The 21457-nt window shown below is 37.9% G+C and overlaps 1 protein-coding gene across 8 annotated transcripts in view; it reads left to right on the top strand.

The window, feature by feature from the left end:
- The window catches only part of RBMS3 (RNA binding motif single stranded interacting protein 3), a 582541-nt gene that overhangs the window by 325990 nt on the left and 235094 nt on the right, over nucleotides 1-21457 (top strand). For all 8 annotated transcript variants that reach the window (XM_044252609.1, XM_044252613.1, XM_044252610.1 and 5 more), the window contains one exon: nucleotides 3625-3704. In XM_044252609.1, the coding sequence (XP_044108544.1) occupies nucleotides 3625-3704 (80 nt within the window). The remainder of the gene's footprint in view (nucleotides 1-3624; nucleotides 3705-21457) is intronic.

The following is a 21457-nucleotide window of genomic DNA, read 5'->3' on the forward strand; positions in this document are numbered from 1 at the left end:
TGATGTAACTTGCCTGTGGGAATTGTATTGGCTGTGAAACTGACTCCCCTTAGGAACTGGTGTAAAAAAAAATATATATATATATATAATTTTTTTTTTAATCACAATTCTGTGGTTTGTTTTGAATGATTGAAGCCAGGTTCCTAGGCACTGAGACAAGAAAGAATGTCAAACGGGACCTTTAATGTGTATTTATATTTAAACATCAGACCTAACAGAAAACCCTGAAGCTTTATACAATGATTGGAGCCTTGTAAGAACCTAATTAATGTATCTTGGGGTGAATGGTTGGCCTGGCACACGAGCGGTCCCGAGGTACTCGAGAGGGTTCAGGTACCGCCTGGGAAGAATAGATGTGGTTGTAGTGATTCAGTGGCCCGTCTGAAAGGGACATGCAAAGGCAGCTTTGTCTGGCGTGCCGCCTTTTCAGACTCACTTGATAATGCTAGTGTCAGTTTCAACCCAAGCGTGGGCCAGATTGCAGATAGCTTGAGCAGCCATGTCAAAGCGTTAATTGTGGAACCTGAGAAGAGAATGGGCACATTCTTCCGAAGGGGGCCATTCATATGCCGTTTCCTCCCCGCCCAGAGCTCCCGTCTCACTTCTGTTCCGGCTCCACACAAAATGCACCTTGAGCCTTTCCCTTGGTGCCCCCTCTGTCGCCGCCTCTGCGGGGACTGCGTTGCCTTGTTACAGGGTGCCCCGTGTATTAAAATGAACTTGTCACTGCCGGGCAGTGCAGCGTAACAGGGTTTGACACGAAGCGCCGGCAGCTACAGAAAACAGACTTTTATTGCGTTTATTCTTTCAGAGACGAGAGTCTCTGAAGGCTCGCTGCCAACATGCACTCAGTTAAATCTGAACGAAGCAAAGTGAACCATCTATGCCTGTCTTTGCGTTACTAGAAACAGCCCCCATCCGGCTTGATAGGACTGTAAAATAGTCTCCAGGAAAGACGATCATACTTAGCATCCAAGAGGGAAGACTTGAGGCTTTCAATCCAGTGCAAACATATTTCAGGTGGGTGGAGTGGGGGAGCCACCTGATTTTCTACTTTAGCTTCTGTATTTCCTCAAACACATTATATAGAATCAACAAGAACATGCGAACACAGACATGCACACACACACAGACACACACACACACACACACACACACCAATCTGGTTTTAGGCTTCATTTAGAATTCCATGTCCTTTCAAGACAAAGAGAAAGGATCTGATTTGTAGGACTCTTGCAAGCAAGCTTCAGATTCTTAACTGCCTTTTATCTAGATGAGTATCCAGAGAGAGATTGAATAAGGAGGGGGCTCTGGGGCATAAGCTTTTCATTCTGTAGCTCTCCTGGAATAAAAATTCCATAAAGTAACATCTGTAGTAATTAAGGGCTTACATTTCCTCTCCCATTCATGTCTCTGGTAGGAGGGAAGGTTATTGTCCCTAAGAGACGATAGATAGTAGATCCTGTGGGAAGACAGAAAGAACAGAATTAGAATTCTTTTGTTCCTAGAAATGTAAGTTTCTTACTTCAAAAAAAAGTAATAATAATTATAATAACAACAGGATGGAAGACTTACTGTAAAAGATTCCACAGAAAGAAAAACTCAAAGGAGTTAAGAAAGTTGTACTTTGCTATTCCTCGGTATTTAGAATGGAGAAAGGTTCATCTTGCCTTTCTTACCCAAGTATCTTTTCATTTGCAGGCACTTGTGATTAAGCAGTGAACAAAGTGCTCTCTTTGTTTTTATTTATATTTGTTAAAATTATATGTTATTAAGCTTAAAGAGGTTTGGTTGTTCCTCCCCCCCCCCACATTTGGACATAAAATCAACTCATTCTTTGCATGTTCTTCAAAATAACACCTATGTGAATCCATTGAGCCATCTGATAAATGAATAATAACCTGTTGGGTTCCTACACTTTCTTGTTGTAGCAGGACCAGTGACATAATTAGTGGAACCCAGTGCAAGTTAAAAATACAGGACTCCTTGTTAGAAAATCATGAAGAATTTCACGGTGGTGCCAACAGATTTTAAGCCACCAGACTTATTCTAAATCTGTGGCTCCCTTGTTCTGCACCAGTCTCAGTTTTACTGGGTGAAGATTTGCCATTTATCTGTATCTCTATACAAAAAAATGTGCCTCCATCCCATGCCTCATAGAAATGTACCTCAGAAAAGATAGTTTTTTTGTTTTGTTTTGTTTTAAATCGAGTCAGAAAATAATGATGCCCGCCCCCCCCCCTTGGAACATGCTCCTGATACCACCTTGAATTTCTGAACCTGATAATTCAGGTGGCCTCGTCTGCATCTCTCAGTTTACCTTCAAGAGTACCACCAAACCCTGTAAACCTTCCACACAAGCACAGTATTCTGCTCACCTCACCCACCTCTCAAAGGACACAGGGTCAGGTAAGTCCCCTGCCCTAATGACTTCTCTAAGGGCCCTTCTGGCGTCCTATGCCTACTTCTGTGTTTTTTTGATTTCTGGAATTCCTCTCACATCTGAATTCCTGTAGTTGTAATAAATGTTTAACTTATTTGGCGTTTGATTACATATTTTCCCTTATCTTATTTCCTCTGCATGTAATAGGCTCCTAAAAAAACACTTAAGACTTAGATATAGGGAAGTTTTATAACTTGAGTTGAAAGATTCCATTTCAAGGAAGCTCATATTAATAACACAGCAGAAAATCCAAAATTATACTTTGCCTTTTAGACAAATTTCACACGTTTAGTGCACATTCTTTCATATATGTGTGAGCTGTTTTTTTTTAAATTTGTATTTGCCTCTAGTGTACTGTTTGGGGGACTTAATTTCCTTTCATCGGAATCAGCCCTTTAATTTTTATCTTCCCCAGCCAATGTTATAAAATAATAAAGCCCCGCTGTAGTTAATTATTCAGAAAATGTTGCCAATACTAGTCTACTTAGGATAGGGTGACAGTGCTAATGTTGACATTATGATGGTATAGTTCAAAATGTTCATTCATTAGCTTGCAAGTGAGATGTCAAAATTTGGCCCAAGAAACCTAGTTTAGGAATATGGATGTCTAGTATGAAAAAAGAGAGGATTTCAAAAATTCAAAGGGAAGAAAATTCACAGGACTTGAGGTTTATGTATTTATGTTCTTCTCTCACATTTGGGACCCCAAATATATTCCCTTTTGTATCTTCACCCAGTGAGTTTTCAATAAAAGTGTTGAGGTGTTGATGACAACACTGTTATATTAAGCCTCAGAGCCCTCGATCCGAAGAGCAACAAGACTTACCTTTCAACTACACTAATTCAGATGTTCAACAGGTATTTATTGAGCAGTTTCAAATACCAGATATTGTTCGGTGGATTAAATAAGATAATGCCTCAGTATTTCTTCTGGGAGAGGAATCCGCACAGAGCCGTCCATACAGGCAACTTCCAATGCGGTAAATACTACATACTCTCAGTAGTGGTGAGTTCGTGATATTCTGATCATGGTGGTCATGGCAAGAGTTGACAAGTCTCGTGGAATTCTGAAATCAAGCTTTTCTGTGGTTTTCCTATTTTTCTTTTCATTTTTATTTACTTTTCCTGAATATGCATGGCCTTATGAAAGTATATGATCTCCTGTTTACCTCTTTTTCCAGAATGGAGTCTACTGAAAAATGTGAAGTGGTCATTCAACATTTTAATGGAAAATATCTGAAAACACCACCAGGCATCCCAGGTAAGAAATGCCATTCCTTTATGTCTAGGTTTGTTGCTATTGTTTAAATGAGTACTTGGTAAAGCCCTCGGTTGGTCACTGGGAACGAAAGCCCTCGGTTGGTCACTGAGAACGAAAACGTTGCTTTTGTAATTGTGTCTTTTTAAATAATATGTAGCAATTCATCTTTCTCAAAATAACCGAAATCTTCTTGATGATTCTTTGGCACCCCTTGATTTCTATTTTATAACCCCTTCATTTCTATTTTATAATGTTTCTCTCTAAACGGTGATAGACACAGTGAAATACACTGATTGATGCAAGTTTCCAAACATTTCTTACCAGTCCATTACAAGAAGAGTACAGAGAGTGAGAAGCATTTAGAATTTTTTTTTGCATTTAGAAACTTTTTTAGCAATTTTATGTTACCATGAAATCTGAATGCATAATTTTATATATTTTTTAAAAATATCAGTTCCTGACATATTGATTTCTTTCTTTCTTTCTTTCTTTTTTTTTGTAAACTGTCTACTCATTAGAAACAGTTTGAGAAGCACCGATCTTGACTCTCCGAGGATATTTCACTTTTCCCAAGGCAAAATCCTTAAGCTTTTATGCACATCATAGATGATATAACTTTATACTATTAAAAATTACATTCAACATAAAGAATTGAATATATCACATGTGTCTGGACTTAAGCTGCAGTGGCTCAACTTGCTATTAATCTGGTAGTAGTATATATGGCAAGGGTTTAATATTAAGTGAGTAGATTTAAAGATATCTTACTCATGAATAAAAATATTTGAGATTGAATGGAGTGCTAAAAAGGAAGAATTATAATGAGTGGATAAAGAAATGTCTGACTAATCCATATTGGTTTATTGGTTGCTCTTTCATTTTCGGTGACTCTCAGAGGAGAAATGTGACTTCTTCAGTCTTATATTTTCCTTTTGATTCTTTAAAGCTGGACTTCCATTGTGTTTGCTATGTAATGCATCTGCTATTTAAAACACATGGTTAGAGAGTTCAGGGGTTGACTATTTCAGTTCCTTAAAATGTATTGAGGCTACCTAGAAGAGGAAATCTGAACAAAAAGAGAAATATTAATGTAGAGGGTCAGGATCCTTTTAGGACTGGTTCATCTGGGGAGGGTGTTGGGAAAGGAGAAAGGCCCTTCAGACGCTCACTTAGATGATCTGGAAAATCCAAAGTAGCATCTCCTGGTTAATCAGAGAGCACACAGACAAATTGACGCCTGTGCCTCAATTTGGTTAGCTTCCACGCGTAACGTTCCCTTGAGAACTGACTGTATTATGATCCAATTGGAGACATATGGTGTTGTTAAGAAGAGTTAGCAGTTTTCATCTCAGCATGTAAGCTGCCCTTGAATTTTAGGAGAAATACTTATTTTTTTTTCTTTCAGCATAAAAGACACTTTAAGACACTGTACTCATACCTATCATTCAATAAAGGGGTTGAATTGTTAGAGGATTCTCCCCTTATTTATCCCATTTTATCCAATGGATGCCTGTCTATAGAAGGCATCCAAACTAGGTGTGAATTAGGTGGTTATATATAAATAAATTAAGAATGAACAAATTATGTAGAAATTATTGTTGATTCAAGTTAAAATACCTCTCAGGGTTTTTTTTTTTTTTTAAGATTTCTTCATTTTCATAAAAAGACATTAAAATCCTTCTTGACTTGATTTGAAACTGTTCTATTTGGTTTTCCCCCATAGAACATAGCTGACTAATACAATTTAATGCTAAAGACAAAGAAAGTCCCTATAAATCCCCAAATGTCTGGGCATTCTTCCTGAAAACACAGGCTGTGATATCAACCTGTCTAATATCATAGCTACACCCAATGGAAACATTGTGAATAGCAAGAACCTGGTTATGAGTTTTTCACTCACTTTTATCTCATGGGAACACAAGAGGCAAAATAATTGTGCTCAGTTATAAAACTCTTAAGAGATACAAGTTTATGCTTCTGAGCTTTGCACTCAATGTAGTAAAATTAGATACACAATATTGATCATCATTATTATTTGAATTTGCTTATTTATGCAGTGGAAGTCAAAAGGTTTAGTAAAAGTTTCAAATGTTAACAGAAAGCATTTCATCTTTAATATTGAAGTTTGAAACATAATAAAAAAGGCTATAATGCAAAATGTGGGTATTTTGGTTAAGTGAAGTAGTAAAACGCTCTCATTAGGCTGATTCACAAAGTCAGAATGGGTATGGTTAAATATGAGTGTATGTTTTTTGCCCTTATTGGTCCTCTCTGCTTATTTACTGTAGTTGATTGAAATGTTTTCAAATACTCATTTCTTAATCCAATTTTCTATTCCAAGTTGAAGACTGCAAGTGAGATGTCACTATAGGCCCTAATAGCAAATTGGAAGTGATTCCTTTGATATTTTCAAAAGAAATGACCGACTTCTTAACTTTTTCAATCCTAATGTACTTTAGAGATATATATCCTTGCTTGTGGGTATACTAATTAAAACCAACAATAATTGATCTGACCCCCCCTACAATTAAAATAGAATTCAAAAAACTAAAAAAATCTCAGTGTTCTATATTATCAAGATTCAGCATCTTTGAATTCAGAAGTTTGCAATTTTTTGGAAATCACATTGATTTTTCAATATAATGTTTTAAGGTCATGTGATTGATGGCCTCACAATGATCCAGACCAGAGAGTCTCAGGCTGTAAGCCTTAGAAAAGATTGCATGTTGAGTCAATCATCTTACACTAGACCCTGCTTTTATCTTACTCTAAGCAAGTAAGGAACAATTGGTACCAAATTTGCTTTCTTTATTTCTCCAATTAGGGATGACTTGGGGGGAATGTGCACATGTCACTGGGCAAATACAGTGCCATTTTGGTTTCTGTCACTTTTGACAAATGATTTCTCTTAAAGAAGATGCAAAGATAATTATTTCCTGAGATGATCATCTAGTTCCAAAATCCCCTACTGTTTCATTTCTATACAAGAATTAGTAAAAGATCTAATTCAACCCAAAACTTTGGCATTGCTTTGAATTTCAAATTCAAAAAACATTATAGTTAAGGATATTTACAAGTACGTGTAACATTGACCACATTTGAGTTGTTGCTTCCATTCCAATTTGTTAGACTAGCAACAATTTATTCATTAAAAAAGATTCAGGGTGGTATTTAATCTTGATTCCTGCTGACAGATGATGTGAGTTGGAAAAAAACTTTGTAGATATCTTCTTTTGGTTCATGCTTTCCTGGGCTCCTTCTTTTTGTTCATATAAAAGATCTAATTTTAAGAATATATCATGGAGGGGCGCCTGGGTGGCTCAGTGGGTTAAGCCTCTGCCTTTGGCTCAGGTCATGATCTCAGAGTCCTGGGATTGAGACCCACACTGGGCTCTCTGCTCAGCAGGGAGCCTGTTTCCTCTCACCTCCCTCTCTGTGCCTGCCTCTCTGCTACTTGTGACCTCTGTCTGTCAAATAAATGAATAAAATCTTAAAAAAAAAAAAAAAGAATATATCATGGATTGTTAATGTGTATTAGAGCCTCCAGAACTAGTTCTTTTCACTCTGGGTTGTAACACTGTCCCCAGATTTTGGTTACCTGGATCAATGAAGCTCAAATATACATGCCAAAAAAATAAAGTTATTTGAATTCTGGTATATATGATATGGGATTGGGCAGCTATGTTTCTACTAGCAGGTGGGAAGGAGAGGCCAGCGTCAATCATGTAGCCGTCTGCAGAAAGCGATCATCTAGTATTTTCTCCCTCCCTTAGAGGGAAAAGAAAACAGTGTTCCATAAATGTTGCATGTCCTACATATCGATCTTGATGTTTTCTGGACAAAATGAAGGATCATTAGTTGCTTTCCTGCCTAACCCCAGACATTTCATTGTCCCATAATGAATTGCACAGCAATGTTGTACAGCCCCAAAGCATTTCATTTTCAAACCTCTGGCAGAAGCAAAGGGTAAGTTCCCAGACACTTCAGGGATCTGTAGGGCATGAACTTGAAAGGTTCACTTCCAAAGAGCCCCCGGAGCAAAGTGATGTACCATGTAGAAAAGGCCTCCACGTATAAGGACGTGTATTGATGAATGGATCGTGCAGGCTAGTTTGTAGAAAAATAAATCACATTTTGCTCCAAACTAGACTTTTGCCTGTAAACACATTTTCCTATCAATGGAGCAGTCTTTCCAGAAGAAAATGGAATAACCCACTTGAGGTATGATTTTCTTTCTCTTGAGGTAATTATATCTAATCCCAGTTGAACTTCAAAAAAGTAGGGAAGTGTAGGGAAGGAGCTCACCAAATTTTGAGATGTTTTTAATTTTAACAAAATTGCTGTGATCAACAGCAATTTAGACAACTAAGTGAGTGATAGAGGAATCATATTTTTCTAATAGATAGAATAAAATTTTGTGCCTTATTGATGCTTTGACATATAATCTTTCTATAGTGTGTTTATGTAAATAAAATGTGTATGATTGTGGGATATATATTATATTTTGTGGGAGTATGCAAGGAAAAATATTTAAAGTCTGGTAATTCTTTAAAGAACATGAAAAGAAATGTTGTTTACATTCGAACTTTTCCCAGAGTAAAAGATCAGAAAGTACTTAAATGACATTTATATTCAATTAAAGACGTGGTACAAAATTCTGAATGTTTGGCAATAGTATACAAATTCTTATCAGTGGACAGTGTTGCAGTCCCTCACAATCAGTGATTACCCAGTGATACCTGTCTATTAAGTCCACAAATGTAACAAATGTTGTTGTTGAGTATAAAGAAACAAATAGAAAAGTGTTATGGTATACAGCTTAGCAAAAATATATTTTTTTATGGTTTTACTTGGTTGAGGCATTGCCTAACCCTGAGCTTCTCATCTTAGGGAAACTAAAACATCATTTGCATAAGAAACTTGGTAAACACTACAATCCCCAATTGAGTGTTAGTTTAGATTTCTCATTTATAAGAGGATTTTTGCAATATTTAGGAGCTACTTTCTGTGAAGTCTCTCATTATTTTTTTTTGTCTTTAAGTACTGATTTTATAAATACTGTTTTTTTTTAATTTTTTATTTTTTATAAACATACATTTTTATCCCCAGGGGTACAGGTCTGTGAATCGCCAGGTTTACACACTTCACAGCACTCACCAAAGCACATACCCTCCCCGATGTCCATAACCCCACCCCCCTTCTCCCAACCCCCCTCCCCCCAGCAACCCTCAGTTTGTTTTGTGAGATTAAGAGTCACTTATGGTTTGTCTCCCTCCCAGTCCCATCTTGTTTCATTTATTCTTCTCCTACCCACTTAAGCCCCCATGTTGCATCACCACTTCCTCATATCAGGGAGATCATATGATAGTTGTCTTTCTCCACTTGACTTATTTCGCTAAGCATAATACGCTCTAGTTCCATCCATGATGTCGCAAATGGCAAGATTTCATTTCTTTTGATGGCTGCATAGTATTCCATTGTGTATATATACCACATCTTCTTGATCCATTCATCTGTTGATGGACATCTAGGTTCTTTCCATGCTACTGTGGACATTGCTGCTGTTAACATTCAGGTGCACATGCCCCTCTGGATCACCACGTTTGTATCTTTAGGGTAAATACCCAGTACTGCAATTGCTGGGTCATAGGGAAGTTCTATTTTCAACATTTTGAGGAACCTCCATGCTGTTTTCCAGAGTGGTTGCACCAGCTTGCATTCCCACCAACAGTGTAGGAGGGTTCCCCGTTCTCCACATCCTCATCAGCATCTGTCATTTCCTGACTTGTTGATTTTAGCCATTCTGACTGGTGTGAGGTGGTATCTCATTGTGGTTTTGATTTGTATTTCCCTGATGCCGAGGGATATGGAGCACTTTTTCATGTGTCTGTTGGCCATCTGGATGTCTTCTTTGAAGAAATGTCTGTTCATGTCCTCTGCCCATTTCTTGATTGGATTATTTGTTCTTTGGGTATTGAGTTTGCTAAGTTCTTTATAGATTTTGGACACTAGTCCTTTAACTGATATGTCGTTTGCAAATATCTTCTCCCATTCTGTCAGTTGTCTTTTGATTTTGTTAACTATTTCCTTTGCTGTGCAAAAGCTTTTGATCTTGATGAAATCCCAATAGTTCATTTTTGCCCCTGCTTCCCTTGCCTTTGGCGATGTTCCTAGGAAGATATTGCTGCGGCTGAGGTCGAAGAGGTTGCTGCCTGTGTTCTCCTCAAGGATTTTGATGGATTCCTTTCTCACATTGAGGTCCTTCATCCATTTTGAGTCTATTTTTGTGTGTGGTGTAAGGAAATGGTCCAATTTCATTTTTCTGCATGTGGCTGTCCAATTTTCCCAGCACCATTTATTGAAGAGGCTGTCTTTTTTCCATTGGACATTCTTTCCTGCTTTGTTGAAGATTAGTTGACCATAGAGTTGAGGGTCTATTTCTGGGCTCTCTATTCTGTTCCATTGATCTATGTGTCTGTTTTTGTGCCAGTACCATGCTGTCTTGATGATGACAGCTTTGTAATAGAGCTTGAAGTCCGGAATTGTGATGCCACCAACTTTGGCTTTCTTTTTCAATATTCCTTTGGCTATTCGAGGTCTTTTCTGGTTCCATATAAATTTTAGAATTATTTGTTCCATTTCTTTGAAAAAGATGGATGGTACTTTGATAAGAATTGCATTAAATGTGTAGATTGCTTTAGGTAGCATAGACATTTTCACAATATTTATTCTTCCAATCCAGGAGCATGGAACATTTTTCCATTTCTTTCTGTCTTCCTCAATTTCTTTCATGAGTACTTTATAGTTTTCTGAGTATAGATTCTTAGCCTCTTTGGTTAGGTTTATTCCTAGGTATCTTATGGTTTGGGGTGCAATTGTAAATGGGATTGACTCCTTAATTTCTCTTTCTTCTGTCTTATTGTTGGTGTAGAGAAATGCAACTGATTTCTGTGCATTGATTTTATATCCTGACACTTTACTGAATTCCTGTACAAGTTCTAGCAGTTTTGGAGTGGAGTCTTTTGGGTTTTCCACATATAGTATCATATCATCTGCGAAGAGTGATAATTTGACTTCTTCTTTGTCGATTTGGATGCCTTTAATTTCCTTTTGTTGTCTGATTGCTGAGGCTAGGACTTCTAGTACTATGTTGAATAGCAGTGGTGATAATAGACATCCCTGCCGTGTTCCTGACCTTAGTGGAAAAGCTTTCAGTTTTTCTTCATTGAGAATGATATTTGCGGTGGGTTTTTCATAGATGGCTTTGATGATATTGAGGTATGTGCCCTCTATCCCTACACTTTGAAGAGTTTTGATCAGGAAGGGATGCTGTATTTTGTCAAATGCTATTTCAGCATCTACTGAGAGTATCATATGGTTCTTGTTCTTTCTTTTATTGATGTGTTGTATCACATTAATTGATTTGCAGATGTTGAACCAACCTTGCAGCCCTGGAATAAATCCCACTTGGTCATGGTGAATAATCCTTTTAATGTACTGTTGAATCCTATTGGCTAGTTTGGTGAGAATTTTCGCATCTGTGTTCATCAAGGATATTGGTCTATAGCTCTCTTTTTTGATGGGATCCTTGTCTGGTTTTGGGATCAAGGTGATGCTGGCCTCATAAAATGAGTTTGGAAGTTTTCCTTCCATTTCTATTTTTTGGAACAGTTTCAGGAGAATAGGAATTAGTTCTTCTTTAAATGTTTGGTTGAATTCCCCCGGGAAGCCGTCTGGCCCTGGGCTTTTGTTTGTTTGGAGATTTTTAATGACTGTTTCAATCTCCTTACTGGTTATGGGTCTGTTCAGGCTTTCTATTTCTTCCTGGTTCAGTTGTGGTAGTTTATGTTTCTAGGAATGCATCCATTTCTTCCAGATTGTCAAATTTATTGGCGTAGTGTTGCTCATAGTATGTTCTTATAATAGTTTGTATTTCTTTGGTATTAGTTGTGATCTCTTCTCTTTCATTCATGATTTTATTTCTTTGGGTCCTTTCTCTTTTCTTTTTGATAAGTCTGGCCAGGGTTTATCAATTTTATTAATTCTTTCAAAGAACCAGCTCCTAGTTTGGTTGATTTGTTCTATTGTTTTTTTGGTTTCTATTTCATTGATTTCTGCTCTGATCTTTATGATTTCTCTTCTCCTGCTGGGCTTAGGGTTTCTTTCTTGTTCTTTCTCCAGCTCCTTTAGGTGTAGGGTTAGGTTGTGTACCTGAGACCTTTCTTGTTTCTTGAGAAAAGCTTGTACGGCTATATATTTTCCTCTCAGGACTGCCTTTGTTGTGTCCCACAGATTTTGAACCATTGTATTTTCATTAATATTTGTTTCCATGATTTTTTTCAATTCTTCTTCAATTTCCCGGTTGAACCATTCATTCTTTAGAAGGATGCTGTTTAGTCTCCATGTATTTGGGTTCTTTCCAAACTTCCTCTTGTGGTTGAGTTCTAGCTTCAGAGCATTGTGGTCTGAAAATATGCAGGGAATGATCCCAATCTTTTGATATTCGTTGAGTCCTGATTTAGGACCAAGGATATTATCTATTCTGGAGAATGTTCCATGTGCACTAGAGAAGAATATGTATTCTGTTGCTTTAGGATAAAATGTTCTGAATATATCTGTGATGTCCATCTCGTCCAGTGTATCATTTAAGGCCTTTATTTCCCTGTTGATCTTTTGCTTGGATGATCTGTCCATTTCAGTGAGGGGAGTGTTAAAGTCCCCTACTATTATTGTATTCTTGTTGATGTGTTTCTTTAATTTTGTTATTAATTGGTTTATATAGTTGGCTGCTCCCACGTTGGGGGCATAGATATTTAAAACTGTTAGATCTTCTTGTTGGACAGACCCTTTGAGTATGATATAGTGTCCTTCCTCATCTCTTATTATAGTCTTTGGCTTAAAATCTAATTGATATAAGGATTGCCACTCCTGCTTTCTTCTGATGTCCATTAGCATGGTAAATTCTTTTCCACCCCCTCACTTTAAATCTGGAGGTGTCTTCGGGCTTAAAATGAGTTTCTTGGAGGCAACATATAGATGGGTTTTGTTTTTTTATCCATTCTGATACCCTGTGTCTTTTGATTGGGGCATTTAGCCCATTAACATTCAGGGTAACTATTGAGAGATATGATTTTAGTGCCATTGTATTGCCTGTAAGGTGACTGTTACTGTATATTGTCTCTGTTCCTTTCTGATCTACCACTTGTAGGCTCTCTCTTTGCTTAGAGGACCCCTTTCAGTATTTCCTGTAGAGCTGGTTTGGTGTTTGCAAATTCTTTCAGTTTTTGTTTGTCCTGGAAGCTTTTAATCTCTCCTTCTATTTTCAATGATAGCCTAGCTGGATATAATATTCTTGGCTGCATGTTTTTCTCGTTTAGTGCTCTGAAAATATCATGCCAGCTCTTTCTGGCCTGCCAGGTCTCTGTGGATAGGTCAGCTGCCAATCTAATATTTTTACCACTGTATGTTACAGACTTCTTTTCCCGGGCTGCTTTCAGGATTTTCTTTTTGTCACTAAGACTTGTAAATTTTACTATTAGGTGACGGGGTGTGGGCCTATTCTTATTGATTTTGAGGGGCGTTCTCTGAACCTCCTGAATTTTGATGCTCGTTCCCTTTGCCATATTGGGGAAATTCTCTCCAATAATTCTTTCCAGTATACCTTCTGCTCCCTTCTCTCTTTCTTCTTCTTCTGGAATCCCAATTATTCTAATGTTGTTTTGTCTTATGGTGTCACTTATCTCTCGAATTCTCCTCTCATTGTCCAGTAGCTGTTTGTCCCTCTTTTGCTCTGCTTCTTTATTCTCTGTCATTTGGTCTTCTATATCGCTAATTCTTTCTTCTGCCTCATTTATCCTAGCAGTGAGAGCCTCCATTTTTTATTGCACATCATTAATAGCTTTTTTGATTTCAACTTGGTTAGATTTTAGTTCTTTTATTTCTCCAGAAAGGGCTTTTATATCTCCCGAGAGGGTTTCTCTAATATCTTCGATGCCTTTTTCAAGCCCAGCTAGAACCTTGAGAATTGTCATTCTGAACTCTAGATCTGACATATTATCAATGTCTGTATTGATTAGGTCCCTAGCCTTCGGTACTGCCTCTTGTTCTTTTTTTTTTGTGGTGAATTTTTCCGCCTTGTCATTATGTCCAGATAAGAGTATATGAAGGGGCGCCTGGGTTGCTCAGTGGGTTAAAGCCTCTGCCTTGGGCTCAGGTCATGATCCCAGGGTCCTGGGATCGAGCCCCACATCGGGCTCTCTGCTCAGCGGGGAGCCTGCTTCCTCCTTCTCTCTCTCTGCCTGCCTCTCAGCCTACTTGTAATCTCTGCCTGTCAAATAAATAAATAAAATCTTTTAAAAAAAAAAAGAGTATATGAAGGAGCAAGTAAAATACTAAAAGGGTGGCAAGAACCCCAGGAAAATATGCTTTAACCAAATCAGAAGAGATCCCAAATCGTGAGTGGGGAGAAAGGGGATAAAAAGAGGTTCAAAAAGAAAAAAAGGAAAAAAAAAAAGAATTAAATAAAGAAAATGAATAAAGAAAAGTATAAAAAAGGAAAAATATATATATTAGATAAACTAGTTAAAAAACGTTAAAAAAGAAAAGGGTAAAAGTTAAAAAAAAGTTTAGCAGAAGAAGAGAAAAAAAAAATGAAGAAGAAAAAAATTAAGTTAACTGCAAGACTAAAAAATCACAGGGAGAAAGCCCATGAGTTCCGTGCTTTGCTTTCTCCTCCTCTGGAGTTCTGCTGCTGTCCTTGGTATTGAAACTGCACTCCTTGGTAGGTGAACTTGGTCTTGGCTGGATTTCTTGTTGATCTTCTGGGGGAGGGGTCTGTTGTATTGATTCTCAAGTGTCTTTGCCCCAGGCGGAATTGCACCGCCCTTACCAGGGGCCGGGCTGAGTAATCCGCTCAGCTTTGCTTTCAGGAGCTTTTGTTCCCTGAGCGCTTTCCGTAGAGTTCCGGAGGACGGGAATACAAATGGCGGCCTCCTGGTCTCTGGCCCGGAAGAGCCGAGAGCCTGGGGCCCCACTCCTCAGTGCGCCCTCAGAGAACAGCGCCCAGTATCTCCCGTCTGCCTGACCTCCGGCCGCGCTCGGAGCTCACTGAGCCTGCGGGCGGTTCAAGGTAAGCCCGAGCTGAGAGCTTACTGTCGGCTCTGTTTCTGTAGCCGGCTTTCCCGTTCCAGTACCCGCAAGCTCTGCGACACTCAAACACCCCCGATCCTTCTGTCACCCTGCGGGACCTGCGGCCACACTGACTCCGCATGGGCTTTGCCCCGGTTTAGCCTCTGGAGCGATGTCCCTCAGCGGAACAAACTTTTAAAAGTCCTGATTTTGTGCTCTGTTGCTCCGCTGCTTGCCGGGAGCCGGCCCCTCCCCCCGGGGTCTATCTTCCCGTTGCTTTGGATTCACTTCTCCGCCAGTCCTACCTTTCAGAAAGTGGTTGTTTTTCTGTTTCTAGAATTGCTGTTCTTCTCTTCGATCTGCAGATGGATTTGCAGGTGTTTGCACTCTTTAGATAAGCTATCTAGCTGATCTCCTGCTAGCTGAAGTAGTCTCAGCCTGCTACTTCTCTGCCATCTTGACTCCTCCAAGTCTCTCATTTTTAATGTTAGTTATGCCTTTTTGATTATTTCGAGGTACCAAATACATGTTGCTTCATGATGAGACACTGTTGGAATGTTATTAGTAAAGATCATGGAGTAGCCTGGCAATTTCATAATCAATAGAGTCTTAGAATCTGTGGGAATTCTATGGACATGGGCTAGGTCAATCATTTCTCAAACTTCCTGTGGAGCCACAGTTGATACTGTGAAAAATATGAGTTGGTTTCTGATGGGGGGGTGGGGAGGAAACCAAGATAATTAAATTTCTAAATCTGGAAAATGAGAAGCCTGACAGAGAAGGTACAGGGGATCATATCTTCAGGAGGTTAGAAATGATTGGAATGTCTTGTGTGCCACATGCAACCTCCTCCTTCCTACCTGATTACAGCTGCAGATGAAGTGGGCCGGCTCTGTTCATCCTGGAAGTACCCATCTGGAGCATCAGACTCTCTCTACTTTTCTCCCTCAGAGAAAAATCTATAAAAGCTCGCCCAATCCAGCATGGGTTTTCTGCAAACTCTGGGAGAGTTATCACTTCTAGGGATGACCTTCAATTAACGCAATATTGAAGTCAATGGATAAAATTGAGCTTCTCATTCTTTGGAGAGACAATTCTGAGTCACATTTGACAAGATTTCTCAGAGGATTATCGACAGTGGTAAAACAAGCTCGGGAAGGCACCTTTTATTGGCTTTTCCTTCTTCCCTGCCTTTCTTTTCTCTTTCTATAATATCTGCTTCCTGGCATCAGCTCCCAATTAAACTACCTTATCCCAAGCTCTGATTTGGGGAAACTCAAATTTAAGATGGGTGTTCCTAGAATCGTGATGGGTAACTTTGTTTTGATTTAAAACTTCTGACCATAGAGGAAAGCAGACCCAGCTAACATGGTGAAGTGAATATCATAGACCAAATACATTGCTTTTTTGACTTTTTTTTTTTTTTTTAACAGCAGCACTTATGAACTGCATATTTGGGATGATAAAGATTAATATTAGTGGTAGTAGATATACGGTAGTCAGAATTTGAATTTGGCAAGAGGAGTATAGAAGAAGATAAAGACAAAAATGCCACCAGTGGCATGGCTAACCTTAGAACGAGTAAGGACATAAAGAGGTGGATGGTTGTTGAAATTGGGGAGGGAAGGGAAACTGGGGAATAGCCATAATGCCAGCAGCAAAGTGAAGGTGGGATGTAAGCACAGAAAATTATGGCCACAGAGAAGGACTTATGAGGTTTTGGTCCTGGATGAATGTGGAGTGGTGGATGTTGATAATGAGGTCCAAAGCGGGAATGGCTGTAGTTGGCTTAAGAGGAATGGAAATGAATTTTAGCGGGACATTTGGAGACTTTGGATTAGACTGTTGGAAGTTTTGAACAACACTGGAGATTTCTTTACTCAATCTGATACTTCCCTTGATTTTCTCTGAAGTTTTAATCTTTACAGAAGCAGGTAGGAAAATGTAAGCAGTGCTGAGGTGATTTTTTGTTTATTTATTTGATTCTGAGTTTTCTAAACCAGGCTTTGTTTTCGTGTTTGCTTTTGTTTTTGTTTTTCCAGTTTTCCTACTTCAAGAACTATTGCTCAACTCTGTAGATTCTTAATAATGTTTTTCGGAATTGATGTGCACTCCCTTGAACTGAATCACCCTCCTACTTGTATTTGTCCTAATGAGCTTCCTGAGAGTATATGGTTGATACAAAATTCCTGTGCATCAACAAACTTGGAAGAAACGTTCAGATAAATCTTCAAATCTATTCTTAATAGTTTGCAAAGGTTCATATGTGTATAGCTAAATATACAGAGAGAACACTAAATATTCACAAGAAAAGGAAACGTACTTTGAGAAAGATTCTAGTTATTTTTTGAAAAGCTTTTTTTCCCCTTAGACTGCTTTCCAGTTGTTATCCTGGCACTCAAATGTTATTTCTTTAAAGAACTCATCTTTGGGCAGTGCAATGAGGAATTTCTGTGTTCTGACATAGCAAATGCCTAAGTTAAATTGAAATTAGGTCTTGGTCTGAACTTTCTGCCACTGGATCCAGTTAGGCACTTTTACCATGCTGGCCTTTTGCCCCTTTCCTTTTTCTTTTTCTTTCTTTCTTTCTTTCTTTTTTTTTTTAAATTATTATTATTATTATTTTTAAAGAAGTGAGAAGAATCACTCTTCCCACTTTTGTTTATTTTTTTAAAGATTTTATTTATTTATTTGACAGAGAAAGAGAGAGAGATCACAAGTAGGCAGAGGCAGGCACTGAGCAGAGAGCCCAATGGGGGGCTCGATCCCAGGACTCCAAGACCACGATCTAAGCTGAAGGCAGAGGCTTAACCCTCTGAGCCACCCAGATGCCCCGCCCCTTTTTCTTTTTGCTCTTCTTCACATTAAAAAAGAAAGAAAAAATAAAAGTGAATATCTTGAGAATAAGCAGAAAAAAGAGCTCTTATTCTATGCTTTTTTCCCTTTGGCATAATGTTGCTTCACCCTGCCTAGAGAAAGTACTACATTGGCTTATTATTTCTACTATAACATAGTTTTTAGAAAATCTAAAGCATTTAATCAATATGATATGGTCAATATGCTTTACTGGCCATGTATTTTCTATAATTATGTATAAGCACCAATAAGTGGTAGCAGAATTTGTCTGAAGTTGCCACCTGGCTCCAGAACCTGATTTTTAAAAAGCAGTTGTAATTTCATGGAATAGAGAGGAAGGATAAAGAGGTTTTCTCTCTATCTCTGAAATCACAAACCATCTCCATCTATTCCTTCTAAAATAATCCATTCCGGTCTTCAAAAATTTCTGCATTGACAATTTCACAGTAAAAGCTTACAAAATAAATTATAAAACTTTAATTTTATTTCTGAGATGATGTTGGGCTTTGCCTTCTGTCAGCACCCCTAATGAGTACTTAAGCCATTTGGTGTCCATCGGAATGAGTCCTATTAGCAAGCAAAAAGGCCTAAGGCCAATTAAGACACAAGCCATAGAAACCAAGCTCTGAATAATTAAGTCCATTTCTAAATCTAGAATCTCATTTAATAGTGTTGATTTAAAAATGTGTTTTAAACAAATTTTGGATAAATGGATGGTATCCTGAATTAAATGCTTGCCACTGTGGTCCCATCCAGAAGTCTGTCATGCCCATAACCCATTATTTACAATCTAATTTTTAGAATGAGAAGTCTGCAAAATTTAAGAAAATATTTTAAGAGGAATATAAATGAAAACACTCATTAGGCAAGATCTGAACAAGGTATCATTTGTTTATCTTAATACTGTTTCCTCTGATTCTTAGCTCTTTATGCCTCTAAATGGTGAATCAGTTCATTAACTGTTATTTTAGTTATTTGCCAGAAAAAAAAAATCCTTCATAGGAAATTGGTATGCTTATGATATTTTCAGTCTTTATATATTTCAAAGGCACATTCATCCCATTAGATTATACATTTTTCTGCAGAGGGACTTTGATATTTGTCTTTCCCTTTACCCTTAAACAATTAGCCTATGAACTCTCTCAATGCAAGGATTGCACCTTGTTCTTTATGTTTCAAGTATCTAACCAATTCCTCTCACAGATAATTATTTGTTAAATAAGTAAATAACTACTTGTGAAATAGTGTCTAACCAATTCCTCTCACAGATAATTATTTGTTAAATAAGTAAATAACTACTTGTGAAATACAGAATTATGTTCCCTCTCCCCAAATATCTCTGTTTACTCCCCACTACCTGTTAATATGTTAGTTTCTATGGCCAAGAAGAATTAAGCTTGCTGTTAAACTGACCTTTAAGTAGTGTAATTATTCTGGAGTATCTAAGTGAGCCCCATGTAATCACAAGGGTCCTTAAAAGTATAAGCGATCAGGGCCTCTGGATGGCTCAGTCAATTAAGCAGCTGCTTTCTGCCTGGGGGTCCTGGGTGCTGGGATTGAGTCCCACATCAGGTTCCCTGCTCAGTGGGGAGTCTGCTTTTTCCTCTGCCCTTCCCCCTGCTGTTCTCTCTTTCTCTGTGTCAAATAAATAATAAAGTCTTAAAAAAAAAAAAGTGGAAGCAAAGGGGAGAAGAGATCAGAGTGATACAATATGAGAAGGACTTGATCCACATTGTTGGCCTTGAAAATGAAGGAATGTGGGTGGCCTCTGGAAGCTGAAAAGACAAGGAATTTGATTCTCCCCTAAAGCTTTTGTAAAGGAACTCAGCCCTGTTGACATCATGATTGTAGACCAGTGGGATCTGTGTAGTACTTCCAGCCTATAGAACTGTCAGATCATTAATTTGTGTTGTTTTATTAACTAAGTTTTTTTTTTTAACTTGTTAGCAACAACAGAAAACTACCACATTAATACAGAACTTGTTTAAACTGAATATCATGCACACCATTTCTGAATTAAATGACTAAACAGCCTCTGGAGGACTTTTTTAGTTTCTCCTATTTTTAATCTTCTTTGTATTATTTGGGCTTCTTATATGTTAAACAGGAAAAAAAATTATCTGGTTAATTATTTTGACTTTAAAATTTCTTTGTAACTTCTTATAAGGATATATTAGAATGGAAGACTGTTGGACATCTTAAAAGAGAGTCTTTAGGGGTGGGTGCTTAGATCTCAGAGTACATTATTTTGACCCAAAGAGATCAAATATTAATTCACCATCTGGTTCCATAAAATATGCCAAAAAAAATCAGTTGTAAATCTAAATTCAAACAAATATGTATGTCTTAGGTCTCAACCTGAATACTTGGTTTCAAGAGTTCTTGTTATTGAAAGATTATTATAGCTTAGAAGAGATCATAGAGTTATATAGTTGATATCAGCTGTAAGTTTTAGATAATTATATCTAAAGCGTAGATGGTGCTTCTACTCTAACTCATTCTCCCCCAAAACAAAGAGTATGCTGAAGCTGTTAATGGTTGAGTCCCATAAGAAAACTTAGTTGTGAGACACAAGTAAAAATCCAGGGAAGTGAATGGATTCTTATTATGGGTTAACAAAAATATATAGATAATCCTTGTTATTTAAACCACTAAAAAGACTTTCAGTGAAATACATTTACAAAAATGTATTTCTCAGCCAAAGTTATATTGCAGACCTACAGTAAGATTGGGAAGCTGTTAATGTGAAAACATAACCTTTTTCTCTTGACTTATTTTGGACCAGAAGTTTTATTAAACAGTTGTACTGAGTCACCAAAATGACTTAAAGTAAATAGAGCCAACAATTTAAGTTGATTTCTAGTTGTTTGTTATTGGAGCAGGTGTTAGCCCTCCCAGGGTGCTTAAGTGAATGTCCTTCAGCCAGCACCCCACTCTTTTTCTAAGTGGACTGCCTTCTGGTTGTAGGAGCCCCTTTACTACATGCAGTGAGAATCACAAGTACCTAGGAATTTACAGTCTTCTGGTTAGGCAGCCTTTAAGCAATGCTTGACTGGTAGTAGAATATCTATACCCCAGTTCTTTTGCTCCTGGAGAGAACACCAGAATATGACCTACACTATCTCCAAAGCTTCCCAAACTTTCCAGAAGATAGGCACACTAGACACACTCTAAGTAAGGTAGCAGCTATTCATAAGTAACGGACTTCTCTGGAAAAAGCATGGACAATTTGCCCACTGATAATACATTTGCAAGGTTAGACAGAATTACAGTCATATGTCCTGTGAGTAAGTAGACCACTGGTTGTTAATATGATTTTACTAATCATAATATATCTTTATAAAGGTCTATTTAAAAGAATCAAAATTGTACCACTGTAAAAGATAATGGGGACATATCTTGAAAGAAGTTAGGTGAACCATGAGAGACTATCGACTCTGAGAAACAATCTGAGGGTTTTGAAGGGGCAGGGGGTGGGAGGTTGGGGGAACCAGGTGGTGGGTATTGGAGAGGGCATGGATTGCATGGAGCATTGGGTGTGGTGCAAAAACAATGAATACTGTTAGGCTGAAAATAAATTAAAAAAAAAAAGATAATGGGGCCTTAATACATTTGTTCTTAAAATATAAAAGCATTAAAGCCAAATATTGAAACTAACCTATTTTATGTGCAGTCGCTTTAAGATGGCATGGGTTGTTTGAGCTAAACTGTGGTCCCAAAGACCTATGGTGTTCCTTTCCAGTGGTCTACAAGACCAAAACATTTTCCTA

This window comes from Neovison vison, chromosome 6 (genome assembly GCF_020171115.1).
Source record: "Neovison vison isolate M4711 chromosome 6, ASM_NN_V1, whole genome shotgun sequence".
Classification (NCBI taxonomy): domain Eukaryota; kingdom Metazoa; phylum Chordata; class Mammalia; order Carnivora; family Mustelidae; genus Neogale; species Neogale vison.